This window comes from Zeus faber (genome assembly GCF_960531495.2).
Source record: "Zeus faber genome assembly, chromosome: 14".
NCBI lineage: Eukaryota > Metazoa > Chordata > Actinopteri > Zeiformes > Zeidae > Zeus > Zeus faber.
Genome location: NC_137200.1, coordinates 24,021,269 through 24,043,726, shown reverse-complemented (window position 1 = coordinate 24,043,726; position 22,458 = coordinate 24,021,269). Strand labels below are relative to the sequence as shown.

General features: G+C 42.5%; 1 protein-coding gene across 1 annotated transcript in view; it reads right to left on the bottom strand.

Moving 5' to 3' along the window:
* tspoap1 (TSPO associated protein 1) overlaps window positions 1-22,458 on the bottom strand; it is a gene marked incomplete at both ends in the record, with an annotated part of 71,275 nt that overhangs the window by 32,587 nt on the left and 16,230 nt on the right. The window contains 5 exon segments of the mRNA XM_080013543.1: window positions 885-1,052; window positions 10,441-10,605; window positions 11,719-11,895; window positions 13,723-13,851; window positions 14,539-14,646. Coding sequence (XP_079869669.1) covers window positions 885-1,052; window positions 10,441-10,605; window positions 11,719-11,895; window positions 13,723-13,851; window positions 14,539-14,646 — 747 coding nt within the window.

The window sequence follows — 22,458 nt, the reverse complement described above, 5'->3', positions numbered from 1 at the left end:
TATGCTACTCTGTTTCCAAGAGACAAGATCAAAATAATCCCTGTGTTACATAACAAATCTGACAGTGTTTTTTTCTTTCACCGGCCGTGGTGCTATGAGTGCACGGGCAAAAATAAAAATTATGTCGACACATGAAAACCTGTAGCTAGTGAATGTGAACGGCAAAACCTCATTCCAACAATTACGTAGAGTATATAATAGCTGCAGAAAGGGGAGTGGATGGTTTTAAGTAGTAATTTCACCAACCTAATATCAAACATTATTTTGCAGCACTAGTTTTCCCTCTTTTTTGTCATAAACTAGCGCAGGGATTCGCAACCTGTTTTCAAATCATTATTTCATATGTATTAGGCCACAGAACCTATTCCAAAATATGTGGTCTCTGCGATCCCATGCTGAGACGATCATCGTTGTTACTTATGATTTAGTCCAAACTTCCATACCTGTCCATACTATAGTTAGAGATAACAGTGAAATTATGACTGAATAAGTGTCATTATTGTACATTCTCCAATGGTGGTAATGTCGGCGGAGTTTAAAGAGCAACTATCGGGTAAACTCTTTTGGGGTTTTTATGAATTTCTAATTTTTGGAGGAGAAGATGATGGAGAAGAAGGTTTGACCCCTGTGGGTCCCGGACCCATCACTGAGAACCACTGTAGCAATGGACCAGAGCAGGGTAAGAAGTGTAGCTCACGACACTCATTGTGGGTCTGTTCCATGCCGGTGCACCAGGATAGACAATACTTGTGAAATAAGTATACATCATATAAAATACGATGTATACGAACCCAGAGGAGGGATGTTATGAGCCACAGCTGTAATTACCCTCCTACAACAACTCTGTGGGAGGGCAATGTGGGGCGTCCAACGGCTGCTCTCACCAGAAACTGAAGGTGCTGCTCCTCTGTGCGCTCCTCCTGCTGGGAGGGGGTCGGGCTGGGGCCCCGCGGGGGCGTCACTCGCGGCCCCGATTCCTCCTCCTCTCCGGGAGTCTCCTCACGCCTGGACGGAGCCTCATCTAACGCCGCACAGGGGGTCTCTACGGCAACCTTGGGAAATATTGTTTGGGAATTATGAGATGAAAACATGAAATACAACCTCTATTCTTGTCGCTGAAGAATGTCATGTTTAAAAGGCAGGGCATGATATCTTAATCCATTGTAATAATCAATAATCGGAAGAAAACGTTTCAATTCTCACATCCCAAACATGACACCAAAGCCCCCCCCCCGTGGAGAAGGGGTGCGAACCACTGTTAGTCACATTTTTCTGTAACCCTGACATTAACAGGGCACCCCTACCGCTGCGAGCCAGGATTAGCAGTGAGCCTTCTCCTCAGTGGTCCAGCTACAATCACCCAATAATCCACAGGGAATCCCTCCAGCCTGGAACATGACTTGTGCACATTAGCAAGGGGACTTGTGCTTTCTAACTCCACAGGAGGCTGATTTGCAGCATCGATGACTAGTTAGCGATTTACAAAAGGCAACGTTCAGTCGGTCAGTGCCGGCTTTACGATGCAGGTGGGGAAAGGGCAGATATTGGTGGAGGGTTAACAGTCGAAAAACCGGTCTCTAACTTTAGCCCACACTTATGCTGAGAGTAGAACTGGGCTAGTGCCGCCAAGGCTGCGATCCAATAAAAGGATCAAAGGCGCTTGGCCATGTGCTGCGAGGAGATCTCTTCTCGACACTTCAGGTTGTCAGCCATTACAGGGAACACGGCTTGCGCCTGTAGCGACTGGAATTCAAATCATCATGGTCTTCCAAAGGCACCACCAACACTTTAGTGAGAAACTTTGTAAAGTGGTTGACCGTTAAGATCCTAAGAATAAGTACTCAAAAGAAAAACATAGATGAACGCATGCATAAAGGTACACATCTCCTGGGTGGTATTGATTCTCTGGGTGCATTCTACAATCTGCTCTGGCAAGATAGAAATTTAGCTGCAATGCAGCGAGTTGTCCATAGTTTATATTCTCTTTCATTAAAGACCGCCAAATTAAAAACAGTAACTATTCATAAGGTTGATTAGAATCCCACTGAAATGTCCAAAAATATATGTTAATAAATGAAATAGTTTAGAGATAATTACACAAGGCAAAAAAAACAGTCTGCATTTTAAATATTCATATAGATATATTTTATATATTATAGTATGACCTAATGATGAGGAAGATTTGATTTAGGGAGGTGATATGTATTCTTCCAGTTAAGGCCCACATTAGAAATCCAACTGAAACACAATTATATATTCAGCTAAGTTACTTCCATCCATTTTTTCCGTCCATTTTCAAGCCGCTTATCCGGGTCCGGGTCAGGGTCCCAGAGGCAACTGGCTTAACAGAATGCCCCAGACGTCCTTATCCGAGCAACTTCCTGCTGCGCTTCCTGGGCCATTCCGAGGCGTTCCCATGCCAGCTGGGAGATATTATCTTTCCAGTGGCTCCTGGGTCGGCCCCGGGGTCTCATCCCAGTTGGCCATGCCTGCTGCTCCTACAAAGGGAGGTACCCAGGGGGCATCCTCAACAGATGCCCAAACCACCTCGACTGGCTCGACAGGACTCTGAGGTCCTCCCGAAACGCTGAGCTCCTCACCCTATCTCTAAAGCTGAGCCCAGCCGAGGGTACTTTCTGAAGCTTTTAATGTCAAAAAAGCTCGTCTGCGACGTCGGTTGGCTCGTATTCCAGTCATTATGTGTATTTTATAAAGTAACCAACACTCCATCATATAATTTATACCTGTTGGCTCTGTATCTGTTAAACTTTGGACGTGTATCTGTCATCACTTCCAACACAAATGTGAGGTTTCATTGTGACAGTAGTGGCCTGTCCGTCAAAGGTGACTAAGCTTAAGAAGAGAGGATTTCTACCTGCTTAGCCTTAGTTTCCAAATGGCATGTCTTAGACTCATGAGGATGATTTAGAGACACTGTGTATGTGGTGAGTAGATCATTTTCTCTCTTTGTGCGTGAAACCTGTATTTGAAATTAAGCCAAGCTTTCCCCGGTTGATCTTAATGATAGGATCATATTGTGTTCGTAGTGTGGACCTCGAGCCATTAGGAGGTACTAATTCCATTTGCAAGAAGAACGACTCCGGTTTTAAGGATATACTACTCTTTGCTTCAGGTATTCAACCAAAGCTGATTCTGTTTGGAGGTTATTAAAGATCCCAAGCTTTTTGTCAATACAACGGCAACGGCTACAAGAGGTAATGTCGCATAGTGGCAAAGGCCCCGCTCCAGTCTTCGGTCAGTCATGGCCACTCCTTGTCAATTATCTCATGATTCCTAATTGGCTTGTATCGGTCTAAACCACTCCACCCCAGTTAGCCAATGAGCGTTGATCTATCCACCGCAATCTGCCAAGGGTGCCTTACAAATATACTGCAGGGGCTACACATTAGTGGCTGAAAGGGTTTGACCCCTTCACTTCCATTCACCTTCAGAGTATCCTAGTATATAACTTACTCCAAATTACAGTCTGATTGAAACGGTTTCATTACATTAGCATACTCTCCTACACTGTCTTTGTACTATCACTGGTAAAGTCACATTTATAACCAAGTGACAATAAGTCAATATATTTAGCATATATATACACACAAAGTATATACACAGATCAGCCACAACATTAAAACCACCACCAATAACCACCTCTGAAGGTGTCCTGTGGTATCTGGCACCAAGAGGTTGGCAGCAGATCCTTTAAGTCCTGCACTGTAATACTGTTTTCACACCAAATTAGGCCACCTAATTTTAGGCGATTGACACCTTTCCCATTGCCAGGAGAAATGCCGTTTTTTTCTGGTGTGTCAAGTTCGCCGTCACAAAAACGTCGGAAAAGTGGCGTGTTTGTGAAGAAGAGGAGACACTACAGTAGAAGCAGCGTGGATGTTCCATGCTTCGGCAGTGGGGAGTGGGGACTGGGGACTGGCTTAGGGCGGTGCTGGAGTGACTTGGAACCCAGCGGGGAGCGTGGGGGTCCTCCGCTGTGCTCCCCATGGTGCGATCCTCACACTCACAACATTTCACAGTCCCCCTTGCGGGAAAAAATGCAGTTTGGATAATAATAATTGATAAATTAACTGTTGTTACCGGGTTTTTGGTGTAGTGGGAAAGGGGAATTAGTTGCGAGGTGGGGCCCCCATGGATCGAGGCTTGTTGTTCCAGCACATCCTACAGATGCTCCAACGGATCGGACCCTAACCCCGCCCATCCGCATGATGTAGAAGAAAACGTGATTCATCACACTGGGCCACCTTCTTCCATTGCTCCATGGTCCAGTTCTGACACTCACGTGTCCATTGTAGGTGCTTTGGGTGGTGAACAGGGCATGGCCACTCTGACTACTCCCATACGCAGCAAGCTGTGATGCACAGTGTGATCTGACACCTTTCTATCATAGCAGCATTCACTTTTTCATCAATTGGTGTACAGTAGCTCTTCTGTGGGATCGAACCAGACGGGCCACACTTCGCTCCCCACGCACATCAATGAGACGTTGGCGTCCATGACCCTGTCGCTGGTTCACCGATTGTCCTTACATGGAGCACTCTTGGTAGGTAGTAACCACTGCATACCGGGAACACCCCACAAGACCTGGCGTTTTGGAGACGCTCTGACCCAGTCGTCTAGCATCACAATTTGGCCCTTTGGCTCAGATCCTGATGCTTGTCTATTTTTCCTGCTTCTAACACATCAACTTCAAGAACTGACTGTTCACTTGCTCACTTGCTATCCCACTCCTTGCCATTGAAACAAGATTATCAATCTAATTCATTTCACCTATGAAATGAATAAGATGTTTGAATGTTGTAGCTGATCGGTGTATATACCACAATGCAACACACAGAACATACAGTGCATCACAGCTTGCTGCGTATGGGAGCAGTCAGTGTCCGTGCTGACCCCTGTCCACCTCTGAAAGCACCTACAACCTGGACATGTCAGCGTCAGAACTGGACAATGGAGCAATGGAAGAAGGTGGCCCGGTCTAATGAATAACGTTTTGTTCTACATCATGCAGATGGGCGGGGTTAGGGTCCGATCCGATGGAGCATCTGTGGGATGTGCTGGAACAACAAGCCTCGATCCATGGGGGCCCCACTTCCCAACTTCCAGGACTTCAAGGATTCAAGGATCTGCTACTAACGTCTTGGTGCCAGATACCACAGGACACCTTCAGAGGTCTGGTGGAGTCCATGCCTCCACGGGTCACAGCTGTTTTGGTGGCACGGGGGGGAGCTACACAACATTAGTGATTATTAGTGGTGCTTTTAATGTTGGGGCTGATCGGTGTGTGTATACATATATACTGTATATACAGTATACACACACACACACACACACATATATACTGTACGTATATACAGTATAGTGATATATATATATAAATATATATATATATATATATATATATATATATATATATATATATATATATATATATATACACATACATACATACACACACATCTGAGATATTGTCTTACAACAGATCAAGGAGATGTATAAGGCTCCTGATCTACATACTAATCTACCACAGCCTCAATAGAAAATAAATAAACGTGTTTCTGAAGAGGAAATTTGTGTGTTTACCCACAATAATGAGTTCAAATCAAAGATAATCAGAGGTCAGATAATGTATGATGTAATTCTGACACGGTTTTGAGGGATAAGCTCTGAGTGAGTATTACATAATCACTCATTCACACAATGCTACAGTATGTGGAATAAAGGAACTATCATAGAGAGCAGGAGATCAAGACTCAGGCTCACTATTCATTTGAATGGTTTTACCAGTGCAAAATACTTCATCAAAGTCGCATCAATATGCGATATAAACCAGAGTAGGTGAGCACTGAAAAAGATGTTGTGAAAAACAATGTGGATGCACTGGCAGAGTCAAATCAAAATGAATGATGCTGTTTACACCATCCACAGTGATTAGAGTAAGTAAATATATATATATATATATATATATATATATATATATAGAGTGTTTTAATCCAAATACTAATCGCGTGAACGCTCAGAAAGGAAGTCATCTCAGTCCAGTGGTGTTGACGGAGCAGAGATGTCCTGCTCTAAGCTTGAACACATTCATAAAACTGTAAGTTCTGAGGCAACAGTGGGTAAGGATTACATTTATTACATAATGGCTGTTGTGAAATCAGTGCCATGTCATCAATATTCATGTATTCAGTGACGAGTCACACATTCACTAGACGCACACATCCTATGTACCTACGTGTCTTTGGACGCAATATGCTCTATTAAAGGGTTTGTTTTCGTTCTCAATGGTAAACTTCTCATAGAAAAAGGATGCTGCCAAAGTATGTTTAACGCACGCACGCACGCAGGCACTCACACACACAGTAAAATACAATGCAATTGAAATGCCACCAGGCACATGGACTAAAACATGAGTTAAAAAATACTGGACAAAACCAAGATTTGCCGTTTGCTGACTGAACGTTTCAGGACATTCTGGCTCTTGAATGCCCAGTGAGCACAGCTGTGTGCAGCGTGATGTCCAAGAGGGATATTTGTGACTGCAAACCAAACCACCCCATCTGCATCAAACCAAACCATCTGCATCTGCTGACCGTGACCCATTCTCTGGCTGCAGTAGGGATGCGCTTTATGTACCCAAACCAACCGCCTGTTTTGTTAAACCTTAGATATTGGCATGGTCGTGGACATTGCACAAATAGGATCATATTAGGATTCGATAGGACATTTAACCAGTCACTGTCAAAATCAGTTTCAGCGCAGTACTCCAACCAACCTCATTTAAATTGGTAGTTTATCGTAAGTTGTTTAACACACTTGTATTTGGCTAAGCAAAGACAATAAGCTCAAACTCTGGGACTAACAAAGAGACCCTTTCTTCCACAAATTTGAGAAATACATCAGAGCAACTGATTACGCATGGATGTATTTGTGACACTTGAGGCAGAAATCCTCTCTTAGTAGCTGCTCCTTGATCCACGCAGAAGGGAGCAGAAGATTAAGACGAGTACTAGAATGTTTCTTTCCTAATGGTTAGTAATTAGGGATCCTCGTCTTGAGATATCAAAGTTAAATAATTCAACTACATTGGAAGGATATCATGTATTTTTATTTATCATTCTTTTCGGAGAGCTGCTTGAAGTCTGTTTTTTTCTCTTTAGTAGAATAGACTTGGTATCTATGCTGTATCCATTGCCTTATTATTAAAAACAGAAAGGCATTCATTGATTTGTTTTTGAGTGGGGGAGCATAGCTTATGCTTATATGTCTCATAAACTAATTTCAGATATAAATACAACTGAATGCCTTCATTTTTCCTCAATTATTTTAATAATCTTTTAATCAGACCCTTTTAAAATGGGCTTTTGAATGTTACTTTTAAACATGCTGAGTAAAAGCATATTTTGATATGCTATGAAGATGAAGATATATTTCTAACTTCACCGCCAAAATGAAGAAGGTTTCTTACTTTACGTTTAAGTTTCTTACTGTACAGTACTTTTGAAAGTGATTCTCTGCAACTGCTTACAACTTACACTTTAATACTATAATCTGTCATTGCAGGAATCATTGGGTCAAAGTCAAGCTTTGACCTGCTGACCTGGGCCAAGCTGATACATTATAGTTTATGAATATACATACATTTTCTGAATAGGCTTTTTCGGGCATGACTGTATTGAGCAATGTACTGTATGTTTTGTTTAATTACATTTTAAAATAATTGATGAGATTTTTTTTTTTTTTTTTGCAATTTATGTACACAAGGGAACAATTACCAAATATGAGATCATGAACAAAGTTTTTGAACGTGTTTTATCATATACCTGTCATAAATATAACACTGTGCAGCTGCTGGGCATGCAGGTCATTTTCCAAATAACATGATGAAACAAAACTGTGCTACGGGAATCTACACTTATTGCTACTAAGGATATTAGATCAACATGTACATACGGTAAGCTATACAGCGTGCAACATTTCCCCATTATAATATCACAGATTCTTTACACACTTGTTACACTTCTAATGTAACACCACATATTGTGCAAATGATGCTCAATGGAATAGATTAGGCTAACAGAATATGTTTTGTCAATTAAATATACACCCATGTCATTTTGGCCATTTAAATCTGGATGCATAATTGAGATTTTGAAATCATTTCAGCGTCCCTGTCAAGTATGCATCAAGTACCAAGGTATATTAGTATGTTGTGCTTAACTTTAAAGAGATGGATACTCAGTGGCTTCATGAATGACTTGGTTAAAGCTAGAGTCCAGACAACATGGACTTCAATGAGACTATTCTTGAAAAAAAATGGCAATAAATCGCATGTTATGTATGTGTTTTTGCACAGAAGGGGCGGCTTCTTTCACATTATCAGCACAACTCAGCCCAACTCCCACCAACCTCACACCCTGCACTGCTGTTGAGCACACTGTAGATTGGTGTGGTCCAGACACGCTGAAGGATAAAGTATAGGCCGGGCCCATGCATACTAAAGCAGGGTCAGCTCTCATTCAGCAGGCCCTGAATGCCATAAGCACATTGCTGTAATCCCTGCAGACTACTGAAACGGGTAACTGGATCACTTCTTTTAAAAGCACCTTAATGGATTGGCCTGGCCGTTGATTTTCTTTTTTAATACAGAGCATATCAATGTCCACCAATCAAACGCCCAACCGTCCTGTCGCTAAGTCGGGACAGACTACCCAAATTCTACATCTGGAAACTCCAAAATATGAATGTTACCAAACAAGGTTTCTGGACTGCCCTTGACTAGGCCTCATGCATGACACTCACTAAATGTTACAGTACTCTATTACACTGGCGGATTTGTCATCTATTCTTTGGAACATTGCTAGCTTCGCCCGTCCTTGTTAGTAGCACGAGCCGCATAATGGTAACAAAGCTTGGTTCTTTTACAGATGAATCTTTCAAAAACTGACCGGAAAAAATCTTTCTGCTACACAAATACGAGAGCCTCCGCCTCAATCCAATTCTCAGAGACTGTGTGTCCCAATGACAACGTTTGGTTTAAAATGTAAGGAGCGCCGTCCGTCCAGCACCCTGCTGTTGCACTCAACTAGACACATACGAGGTGGGACTAGATACAAGAGCTAGGTAGGATCCATGACAACTGCAGAGGCCGAAGCCGAGGCAAAGACAACGCGAATGACCTACCCCTCTCTCCTGTGATCTGTGGCGACGTCAAGGCTTCCCTCGGCCTGCTAGTATCCAGAGCAGGGCAAGCTAGAAAAGTCTTTGGTGTGGCTGGAGTCTTACCTACCACCCAAAACCCTCTCACCGCTGCCACAGCAACAGAGAGCGGATTACTGGACTGTACCATTCCCTTGTTGGAGGGGATTAGAGTTCACACAATATGGCCCCTTTCTGGGCGTGCGCGCGCCACTGGGAGTGCATGTGTGTCCCACAAACGGCAGATTACTGCAACCGGCATCCTCGCTTAAAGCTTGAGGGTGAGTAGTGAATTTCACTGAAACTTTGAGCGTTGCTTAAAAATGAGGGAAACTTCAGAAAATCTATATTATACAGAGATGAAGTAAAGCTGAATTTGCCCCGGTTTAAGAAATGCTGTTGGTAGATGTGGCTCGGAAGTTTCTACAACTACAAATAAAAGTCTTCATGGGAGTTTTATTTTATGATTTGTGACATCTGTGCGTTTCTATAGTTATTCAGCCACTGGCTGGCATATATGACATCAAATCCATGTGGAACAGGGAAGGGATTGTTTCTAAGAATTACACACAGAAAGGATGAGAACAAAATGTGTGGGGGAATCTTTATCTTGATCAGGCCCAAGTTCAAGACAGGGAATCATCCCATTATGGTCTCTGGCAGATTAGTATTGGCTCCGACGAGCAAACTATTATATAACAGTGCAAAACAGTATTGCCAAGGCAAACATACATTTAGCTTTAGAAAAGCTGTGGTGGGGAAACATTTTCCACACGAGGTAGCGGTGCATAACTCCAAACATAGCTCTGCGACCATCACCAAACACCCGCCGTGGTCCGTGTCTGTTTGCCGTAATCAGAGGACTTGGCCTGAAACAAAGTGCACTGGGTCATGGAGCGGCCTTGAAAAGAAGATCTCCATACGCAGCTTTTGAAGCGGGACACCGGCTTAACTTGTGCACGTGTTATTTGCAGCGATATAAAGCCCTTCGCTGGACGGCCAAACCGATGGGATTTTCAAGTGCTTGAACAGTGGGGTTTTGAGTTGATGTTTGGAGCCAAAATCCACCCCCCCCCCCCCCTTTGAGCTCATTCGGCATGGGCACGCCCGTATCTCAGGCCGACCGCCACGTGTGAGCCGTCATCACCACCAGCAGAGGTCAGCGCAGAGTTACGTTTGCATTCCCCACGTCAGGGCGACTAAAGGACCCCGTCGTCGTACCTCTTCCCCAGTCTTCTCGGGCGGGCGGGGCCAGGGGCTCGGGCTGCGGTCCTGCTGCTCTCTGGATGAGGTGACCGACAGCTGCCTCTGGAGCCGCAACACCTCCTTCTGGGACTCCCTCAGGAGCCTCTCAAATTCCAACCTCCCGGACGGGACAGGGGAAGCCTACATACGACAAAAAACAAACACACACGCAGGCCGGACGCACATATAAGTTATGTGTAATGAGCCAATACTGTGATTAATTAGGAAAAGTGCAGATTAGAATTTTTAAATTGTAATCTGTTTTCCAAAACAAAATAACACAGTGAGTCAAAAATCTGTACTTAGAAATTATGTTTATTTTTAGACAAGTGGTCTCCTCCAGCTTGAGCTCAGGTTTCATCCTTCTGGTTTGTTATTTTGTTTTTCAAACTCTCTGCTGGAGTCTATTTGATGGACAAGAATTTGTGTGTTGTATTTGTTGAATACACACACATCTCTTGCACATGTCTTTGTAGTCCTGCTGATCATCTGTGATAGCCAAGTATTCACAAACACAGAGGCGCCATTGTTTGCTTGTGGCAGTGGCCAATACAAAGCTGCGGCTGTGTACAGCAGTCGGAACAGAAAAACCCCTGACTACATCGTATTCCAGGTCTCAGATAGTACAAACAAAAGTTCGGATTTCGACAATTTTTTTTGACATAAATTTGTTTTAAGATGCGGTGTTGCTAAAAATAAATGATTCCTCACTTGTTCGTAAACTCTAACCTATAAGTCTACATTTACTGACGTTGTCTGGTTAAAATGATAAATAATACCAGAGCCCATCCAATAGGCATAGATTGGGGAGGAGGACATAAGGCATATAAGTAGGGCCCCTCCCTCAGTCTGGTGAACAGGTGCAGTGGAATATGGAAGCAGCCTTCGATGGCGTTAGCCAGGACAGGGGTAGGTGGTCCTACATTTTGACTCCTAAGCTCATGTAGCTCTGCAGGCAAAGCAGGCTTGGGGCTGGTACGGGATCTTTTTCTGTTACACTGGAGATCCCTGTTGAGGCAACTCCAAAAGTACGAGTATGGGATATACAAAATTGTTGTGGTCATACTTGCACCAACAGATGATCAAAACAATAAAAATCAGCCCTTCCACTGCGGTATCCTACACACATTATTGTATATGTGTGTAGCGTGAAGTTCACCCCAGAGCACCGGGGTGAAATACTAAATACTGAAATACTGAGATCATGAATACGGGTAAAACTCTGAGTGTTGCCACGGACCACGTTGCCGATACCTTAACGGTTCCTAGTCGTGCCTCTAGGTCCCTGCACTCCTGCTGCAGGGCATCAATCTCCTTGTCCTTAGACAGCAGTGTGTCGGCGTGCTGTGCAAGGTCACGGGCTCGCTGCCTGGCAAAGGCCCTCTTGTATTGCTCCACTGACCCGGGCCTCAGCAGCGATGGGGAATTTACCTGTGCAGGGGAACAGGGGGAAGAGGTCAGCTCAGAGCAGAGAGGTGAATAAGAAATCATTCAGAGAGACACTTTCACGTAAACAGCACAATCATACAGAAGTGAAAGGACCGATAATAGAGCTTGTGCATCACAAGAGCTTCATTCCATTATATATTAGACATTAATTTTAAGTGTTATCATACCTAATTACAGTAGGGCAACACTGTTCAGCCCAACCTCATTTATCTCAACTCACTGACCAATCCAACCGGCTTCCTTAGCCTGTCCGTGCCAGCTACGTCAGTTGATTACGAAGGCAGTGGTGGAAAATAAGTATTGAATTCTGTATTGGCCGCCTTTACTGTGCCAGAGAGTTCTCAAACGCATGCAGGTTACAGTTACTGATATTAATGTTAAAGTCCAGCTGTTTGTCCATGGATCTTGTGTGTTGCCTAAATGCTGTCAAATATTCAGATATTTTGTTATTTCGTTTTAATCGTTAATGCCAAAAACATGCACCTTAAATAATAATTTGTTAAATTAGTGTCCAAGGTGAGAAAACGTATTGTTCATATATTTAGGGATCACACTAGCAATCAGTAAATAACATAGAACATTCAAATTATTGTTTCTGGCGGAGTTGAACAAAAACACTATTGTTAGGATTAAGGAACAGTGTTAATTCATTGTGTTGAAGTCCAGTCTCTCGAACTACCACATTATCTGCGGGCTTCTGAAAAATGAGGTTCTGTACTGTTCTGTTCCACCAGGATCTACCCAGCAGCTGGGGAAGAGGGGAGTGGAGGGAGGTTCTCCTGCACGGCCCTCCCCTCAATCTGGTGAACAGGTGCGGTGGAATAAGGGTGCAGCCGTACATGGTGTTGGCCAGGACATAGGTAGGTGGTCCTAAATTTGGATCCCTAAACTAACGTGCCTCCGTTAGTTTAGGGAGAGCCGGGGCTGGAGTGGGACCTTGGTCTGCTACACTGGAGATCCCTGTTAAGTCGCGTCCAAACACGGGGAGGATTCATGCAAGGATTCAATTAAAAAAAACAAAGAGATTCGAAATGTATTAACTGCTTTGTTTGAATCAAATCAAAAAAAGCCGGGACTAAATCAGATTTTCAAAAATAATAAATAATAAACCAGAAAATGGGACGCAATGCATGGTACGAATACATGAGCACAATATCGGATCTGATCGCTGACTGATAACCCGTTTCAGTATCTGTGCATCCCTACAGTAGTTATGATGTGATATAGTGCACGTTTTGAAGATTTAGAAAATGTATGTGTTCTATTAACTGTAACACCTGTATCCACAATGTAAACGATCTTGAGTCATTTAATGTAAAAAAAAACAAAAAAAAAAAACACACAAAGCCCAGATGCAAGCAGGTGTTGTGAGAACAGGTCGCGGGCATTATTATCGGCTCCAAAGAAGGCGTGAAATGATCTGGCTACGTCGCAACTTTCCCAAACATAGATACAGCTTTGGTTTTCAAGTCGTTTTCCCAACGTATCATCATGTCTGTTCACAACACTTATGGCATCACTTCTTGACTAAAACTCCACAACTTGTAAATCTCAACGTGAAATAAAACAATAAAACGTATACATGTCGTATCCAGAGCCGGCTCCAACCGACCCTCTTCGCTGATGAACGGCAGCCGTGCATCCTTTTTAAACGAAGACTCTCTTTCACCGCCTCTGTACTGTCATTCCCTTCAGCTCACGCTGAATTGGACGAACGCTACTTCGCGACGAGAGATTCTCGACCCCGTCCGACCGGAGACACACAAACAGAGGGGAAGGAGGCGCGCTAAGCAGGGCGCTTGGGTGTACCACTCTGAGGTTGGCCTCCTGCAGCTTGCGAGCTCTCTCCTCCAGCCTCTTGGCGAGGACGGCCAGCTCCGTGTTCTTCCTCCTCAGGCGTCTGACCTTCTCCTCTGTCTCCGGGGCGCTGCTCTTCCTCTGCAGGGGAAACACGGAAACCCTGAGACTGAATTTGTCACGTGACATATTTCTGCAATGCGCACCGGGTGGTGTACTGAAGAGTCGGTAGCAATTGTCATTATGTATTCAATTTCAATATATCGATATAGAATCATATTGAGGCATCGTATCAATATCGGATTTAATTGAATTGATGTCGAATTGACTCGTGACCCTTTGTATCGAAATCGAATTGAAGCGTGAGATACCCAGTCCCACCGCGAAGTGCAAAATAATATGTCTAATGTATACACATTTTTAATACACATTTTTGTATTGGAACTTCACGCCATAGAAGTCTTTTACTAATAATACTCATTACGTGGATGGTAAAGTAGAGCTGGTTATGTTCCAAATTAAAAAGCATTATTAAGCATTATTATTATTATTATTATTAGTAGTAGTAGTAGTAGTAGTAGCAGAAGTAGTAATAGCGGTAGAAGCAGCAGTACAAGTAGTATATTATACTTTTGTTGGCAGCCTGACATGCATAAGAGAAGGCAAGAAAAATTACAAAGAAAAATATAAAGAGAGAAAGCTGATTTCTTTAAAGGCAAAATAAATATTAAGGAGGCAGACAGCTTCAGCACCCCTGTAAAACCCAGCAGAACACGCTGGGGCCAACGCTTGAGGAACACTAAATCCCTCCATGCTTCCCTGTCTCACCAGCAGGCCGTTCTCCTCCCTCAGGGCGGTGCAGGTCTTCTCCAGCTCGTCCAGCGCTCGGAGGAGTTCAGAGTTCTGACGCACCAGGGAGCCATAGTCTGCACCATTCTGAGGAATAAAAGGTAGAATCCACACTCAGCTTGTGCTTAGTGAGGAAAACACCCACGTATCAACTTTGTTGGATTGCAAAAAGGAAAAGGAGACAAAACATTAGCAGTGGAGCTAAAATTAACTGTCTAATGAGTTACTGAAAGCTCATTAACTTCATCCACGTCCTTAGGGAAATTACCTTCCTGCAGACACCAGGACAGGCCGTAATCAGAATGAGAGGAAGAAAGTCAAAGTCGTTTGTGTGGAATTATATGAAACAGTGGTCAGTAATCAAGTATTTGGTGGCTATAGCAGCAAAATAAACACTAAAATGATTCAAGTACTAAGATAGATAAGTCAAAATATAAAGAGAATTTATACAGAGCAGGGGTGTCACGATTCTCCAAATCCACAATTAGATTTGACTTTCGATTATAAGGTCACAATTTGATTCCTTTGTCGATTTAAACTTTTTTTTTTTCCGCACTGACGGCCATGCCGTAAGATAATACAGTCTTGGTCTGTAAAGAAAAACACTTGTTTCTCGATAAGTTACTTTTATTTGACTATTAAAAATTATAAGAAATAACAAAAATATGAGAATATTTAAACAACACACCTAAACAGTTAATAGCTTTAGCAAAACTAGACTTTAGAATAATAAACAATAAGTTACTTATTACACTACTTTTAAGTTACTCACTAAAATATGCGCATAAAAACGGTTATTTGCTATTTTTGCCAGAGGGGCACGCTGGTACTAAAAGGCAAATTACTACCTGCAGCTCTGTAGCTCCAATCAGAGCGACCCTTTTGCCAAACAAAGCAGATAAAAGTCTAGATGTATTGAATTTACTCTGTTTCCTGCTACTGCTCCACTGCCGACTGGATTGCAGATCCCTCCTGCAAAAATCCCGCCTTCGTTCTTACGGCCTGGTGGAAAATGCCAGTGGTCGGGAACCTCTGCTCTAGAGGACATTCCGTCGTGATGGTCGGGTTTATTTCCCACTTTCATCGCCACCATCTGTGGGATTACTGGACATTCTGGTCAAAGGCACACTCTCCCTTGTACACACAGTAAAACACCGGAGGAGAGGTAAGCACACTGGTGCACTCGCATTTCTCCGCCAACGCGGACTTGGAACGCCGTTACCGGAATATTTCTCTCTAATGTGTGTTCACTGTGCAACAAACTGTATGAACTTATATTGAACTTTATTGTTATTTGTTTCGTAGTATTCAAACTCTATTAGCTCTCCCAACTCCAAACCAAACCTCATAAAAGTCGGTCCGGAGTCGCAGTCGACACCCCCCCAGCGCACACTGCATTTGTTTACCGGCGGATCTTGACCGCCCCAATATGGCAACCATGTCGGACAATATTACCCACAAAAAATACGGGGCGAATCGCGAACCTGATTGGGATTTCAAAGTTTGAAATCAAACGCTCATTTGGATCGATTTGCGATTCCGAATGGGAATCGTGACACCCCTAATATAGAGTGAGAGAGAGTGAGAGAGATACACAAACAAAATATGTGATTGAGATCATGTAATCTACGATGGTGTCGCACATCAATACAGACAAAACCAGTGTTTTCAAGCTTTACCACGACCGTAGTTGGGAGACTTCCGACTAATAGTCAATAATAGAACTGTAATCCCTTCGACAACCGTGAAAAAAAAAGAAACAATAGAGAAATATGAAACGGAATATTTAAAATGGTGTATGTGCAGCTAATCTTCACACAACTGTAGCATAAAATTACAGGTTTCGCGAGTAAATAAACTGTGGCTCCCTGATTGCTTATGATTTTGTCGGCTAAATCACTAAGAGTGCTTGGTGTTCGCCAGACCACAGGGGATGGATTACACACTGACTACAAAATATGTTTCCAATTGTTTCAACCAATATTATCAATATCAACCAAGGCAGCAGCTATGTGCAGTGTGACAGTTCCAATTCTTACAGCACTTGCAGAATATAATTGAGTGTCTATAGTGTCTCAGAAAATCCCCAATTGGCCATTCTTGAATTCTCTGCTGAGTTGTCAGCCGCTTATCACTTATTCCACACACTTCTTCCGGCCGCTGTGTGACAGATGACAGCTCGCTAAACAGGCTTTTCATTAGGACGGCCTCATCAGCCCACCGCCGGCACGCAGCACCTATTATATCCCACGCAGCGCAGCAGGCAGGGAGGGGGCTCTGCTCAGCCCAGGGACACTACAAGGAAGGCACAACGAGAGAGGGAGGCAGGCCGCCAAAAGGGGAACAAAACAAAGGAACGTGCCGCAATCCACCAACGAGGGCGGGAAAATTCAAAAATCGGCTTGGTGGATTCCGTAGCTCCACAGTTGAATGTAGCTGGATGTCTAATATTGAATTAAGACATGACTTTCTATAGAGATGACATTTAGAGATTACAGATACAAGTCAATCTACCGTACTGCCCTCCCTACAAAAACTACTACTGTGAATGGAGCTGTTGTAATCATTACGTAGGTCTTATCTAAATTGACTTCAATCATTTTTACAAAATTGCCAAATGCCACAATCATGTTTCCATCCAAATTTAAGCAGAATTTAAACCAATGTTAGTCCTGTTGCAATGAATACAATGTGATTTGTGTGCTACCATCAGTTGGGTGCAAATTTTCATGAACTAATGTTGAATGACAATAAATGGCTCTTCTTCACGAGGTGAATACCTATTATTAGACTTATAGATATTAGATAGAACAAAAGACAACAAAAGACAACTAAGTCATTGATAACAATTGTATGACAGTTAATTGTCAACTCAAATGCTCATGACAGAAGTATGGAATGTCGCAGTGATTTGTTTGGGTTAACAAGAGTCCAGCCATGGCTTTTTTCAATTTTTTTGCAGAAGACGTAGGAGAGCCATATGCTTCCCCTTAGGGCTCTTCCCCCTTTTGGATAAAAGTGACACCCTTGGGTTTTTGGGATGCTGTACACGGATGCCTCCATGTGAGTGGGAGGGGTACTGTGTCTACCTGGCAGAGAGACACATACCCTGCAGTGAGAGCAGATGGACGGACAGAGAGGACAATCAGATGAGTTGGGGGTTATCGGAGAACTGATGCCCATTCCAGACCATAAAAACCCAGACAGACACCTGGTGGTGATGGGTGATGTGAAACGCTTTTGAACACGAAGCACTTTACAACTGGAATGAAATGCAAAGAAAAGTCTGCATGTATCTGTTTTGAAAAACACTACCTCGTAAATCAAGCATATTATTATTATTATTATTATTAATATTATTATTATTATTATTAGGGGTCCGGCCTGGTTTACGTCTTGTTTGAACCTGTATGTCACAAACATCTTGTGGTTGAAGTTTCATCCAAATCGATCCACCTACGGAGCAGAAATTAGCAAAAAAACAACCAAATTTGACCGGAAATATTCAGCTGGTCCTGCTTGATTGACACGCCACTATTCATAAACAAAATGAGCAAGATGAGATTCCGAGTTGGACGCTTTATGACGTCATCATACTGTTTACTATAAATATACAAAATCAAAGTGTTTGTAATAATTATTGAGAAATTCTCCCATAATAATTCTAATGACAAATTAATGTTAAAGTTCCATAAATGTTCTCTGCATTACTATACAGACAAGTAAAAAACAGCTTATGTAATGTGACGCTACCACCACCATACTGCAGAGTGGGGATGGTGATACCGCTTAGCATTCAAACCAGAAGGTTCCACTTTAGTCTCATCAAACCAGAAGACTTTCTGTCACATCTTTGCAGTATCCTCCAAGCGCCTGCAGCGCCTTTTCTGCAGCCAGGGCTTCTCCCTCGCCGCTGTTGCATGGAGGCGCTTCAATTTCAGTGACTGGCGTCTGCAAACCGTTTCAGGGGGACATTTGCCATTCTTGTTTAAAACTCAATCATTACTCAGAAATTGTCCCTCTAACTGCCACTCTCAATTAAATGCATTTAATGGGAAATCAATATTTTAATTAGTTGGGTAGATGCTGCGGTTAATTCAGAGATCTGATCACTGCAGGAAAAAAAAGATGCCATTACAACCCTGATCAATGAGTCCTCATTGATCAGCGTTGTAAAAAGGAGCATATTTTTCTTCCAATGAATGGGTAGGAAATATTTTTTTCCCCATGCTCATCTCAAAATCTACCACAAAATCAACTTTTGTACAATGTATTTTATATATTTTGATATATTTGATGTATGTCATTTTATATATTTATATATATAATTTGTTGTTTCTGCATCTTTTGTGGATGATGTATTAAGGCAAAGTGTAAAAACTGCATAGGAGGGTATTCAGTTTGGAATGGAAAAAGAATAAATTCTGTGTCCATACTTTGCAATATATTACTTGTCAGTTTGCTTTATTGATGGTACATGCGTTATCGTTAGATCCCTTGAACTTTTTATATTCTACAGTTGTTCATAAGGAAATTTAGCTTACATTGTCGGTCTTGTTTTATAGTGGGTAGTTGCTTTCTACTGAAAGCAATTTACCAGTTCATTTCCCGTTCTTTCACGCTGCAGATTTCAGACAAACCTCATGTATAAAAACTACAGGAAATGTGAGACCACAAGGAAAATCTTTGGTGAAAAAAGTGGCAACTTAGTCGGTTTTTGTTTTGTTTTTTAAATAAAAGATGGTGAAGGAGTCACACGCTCGATGCCTACCCCAAACACCTCGAGGAAACAATATGGAGAAGTGTGCGTTAGAAGAAAACCCCGACGACAAACATCTTCCAAATATCTAAAGAAATGTTAACGTCAGGTTGAAACAAAGACTTTGTGTCCTTCAGAATTGTTGAGCCATTTGCTTTAGGAGCCAGTCCATCCCCAAAGTCCCAGCCTGGTCCCAACACGGCCCAATAAATCACTTCTGCCGCAGGCCAGCCAAGGTGAACTCAGGCAACGCCTGCCTCCAGTCTGATTCAAAAGGCCTTGGCGTTCATCCACATTGTGTTATTGTTCCCCAGGAAGCATATTGGGGGCTCTATGTTGGGCGCGAGGCGAAGGCTGCGATGGCAAAGTGCCTAATGGGCCAATATTTTAACTTTGAGTCGCTACTCCCAGACGAGCATTTTGTTTTCACTAGGGCTGCCCCTTGAAAGCTGACGAGTCAAATCATCCGTCAGAGACCCCTCAGTCGACCGAGATTCTTCAAGTCGAGAGGTATTTTTTTTTGTCGTCGTCCAGATCTGAAGAGTTTTTTTTCTGTTTCGTTTTTTGGGGCCCTTTTGAGCATTTTCTATTTTTATTATTTTACACGGCTCTCCAGTTGGAAGTAGGAAGCGACGCTGCGTTCACAGGAACTCGGGAAATTATGATTCATTTCGCAACTGATACCGCCTTCACAGGAACTCGGAAAACGAGTAGTCGAAAATGGTCGAATATTCGTCGACAATATTCGTAACAGCCAAATCCGATTCGACTGACAAAATTTTGAGACGGCCCTAGGCGTGAGGTCCCCGCGAGAAGAACTTGATTGTCATCAGGTTCTTACAAAATTGATGGCATCGGTGTGATACGCCGATTCTGCGACACTCGACACATGGCGAGACAATTAATCTACGATACATCACAAAGTCTGCATCTTTCAATACCCGTTGTGATTGTTTCCTCGTGGATCTTGGCCGCTCCGATATGGCGGACGTGCAGATGCATATCGGCGACGCCGGCTGAATCCACAGCTACATTCACGCCGTGTCGGGAAGTAGCAGACAACATAGCGTGTCGTACCGTACCCCAATTATTGCGCCTCAGAGTAAAACACGGCACACGTCTGTTCCATCTTCCTTTCGCCGCAACTCTGCGGGGAGACGGCAGTAAAACTGTGCACGTATTTCACTATGATGGTTACGTTTTGAAATTAATCGGTGGTTCACATGCGTACCGAACCGTACGGGGGCCGTCCGTACAGATGACAGATCATCTACGTTCGGTTATACCACTAATTTGGAGAGCCACCATGTTTCAATAAAAATATTGATATTTGGCCTGTGTATTATGTAATGTATCAATAACATATTACAAGAGGAACTATTGCAATATATTCCAGTATCGATATTTTGTCCCAACACTACTATATTATATTTACAATTTCCTGCCATTGGCCTTTGTAAACAGTACATCCAAGGCATACTGTATCCAAGATACATAACTGGAATAATAAACTAAGCAAAAGCTAACAGTACACCGAAGACAGTTTTTTTATATAATCGCTGTTATGAGGCTGCTTAAGAAAACGCTGAGAATTAATACTTCATAAATTTGGCAGGAAGGACAGGAATTTATTTTGTTGCATGCATTTTATTGATCGACAGTTAGAAAAAAATGTAAATATTATAATTTCACAATACATAGGATAGCAAATAAATTAGAGTGGTACCTTATATTGACAACGACACTGTTGTTGAAGAATATAAAAACTGTATACTATAGGTAACATTTCAAACAGGGACAAGCCTTTATTTACAAAGCCTTTTGCTCCTACACGATGATACTGCACGGCACACTGAGCTTTCCGTCTCAGATCCACAGACAGCCATTATATAGCCTGTGGAATATTTCAGTCTGGTTTCACAGAAAAACAGGCATCAGCACTTTCAGCTTAACGTCTTCAGCGATACCCCGCTATAAACTTCTCAAGAGACCACAAGATAACCACAGCCACACAACCACACAACACACACACCCCCACACAGGATGACTGTCGGCTTTGTACTGGGACTGGGTGAGTGGACGTGGCGAGGTTAAAATAAACGTACTTTCACTGGTTACTCCATCGCCCATATTTGATTGCCATACCCACTGAAAATAAGACAAGAGCAACGCCTTACTGTTTGTATGACTGTGTTATCTGGTTGTCCCCGGGATAATGAAAAGAAGGCATACAATTCTAGGAATTAATGAGCCTTTCAACCATTTATCATTTACTGAGACACCAGCACTTGTGCTATAACAAATGCTATTTGCTGAAAAAATGTTCATGATTTTTTTTTCTTCTAAAGAAGTCATCACTTACTGTTCAGAGGTGTTTTTGCAAAGCAACTCCTCCCTTTGTTTCAATTACCCAAAAGATGAGGCGAATCAAAAACAACATTCAGCCATTACCAAAAATAGTTTCCCTTCCATTAAACAGACGCCAAAGGCTTTAATGACTCCAGTGAAGCGCTGCTGTCGAGGGCAAAATCACACGCTTATCAGTGTTTCCTTAAATGTTTGCAAGACTGTTCCTCTAGCGTAGGCACATTCAAACCCCTCGGGAATTGGTGGAAAAGCAAAGGAATAAATCTTCCACTTCTTGCCTCGCACGTTTTATCTATTTATTTTTTGCATTTTATTTATCGAAGTGTCATTTTAGTTTGGACTTTCATTTCATTTCATTTCAATTCACTGAACAGCACTTCAGTTGATATATCATTTGAAAATATCTATTTCACTCAGAGTGCACTAGGGACTTCAATGTACCTCAGAACTGCCCTATTTTCTTGGAATGTCAATGCATCAGTAAAGATAGTTTTCTCCCAAAATGCAGTGCAAAAAAACCCTTAATCTACAATGACTGATCACTGACATTATGGTGAAGAACATCATTTCATCCTCTATGGAAAATAGCGCAATCCAGTTACGCCGGTGATTCAATGCAACTTTCCTATGGGAAGACACATAGCAGGCTGATGCTAATAATAGTTGTACGCACAGAAGATAATATCTCTCATACAAATTAGATGGGGAGAAGAAGTAAGTAACAAAGAAAGATGAGTGAGGCTGCAAGCTTAACAGCAGCTCTTGTCCCTATA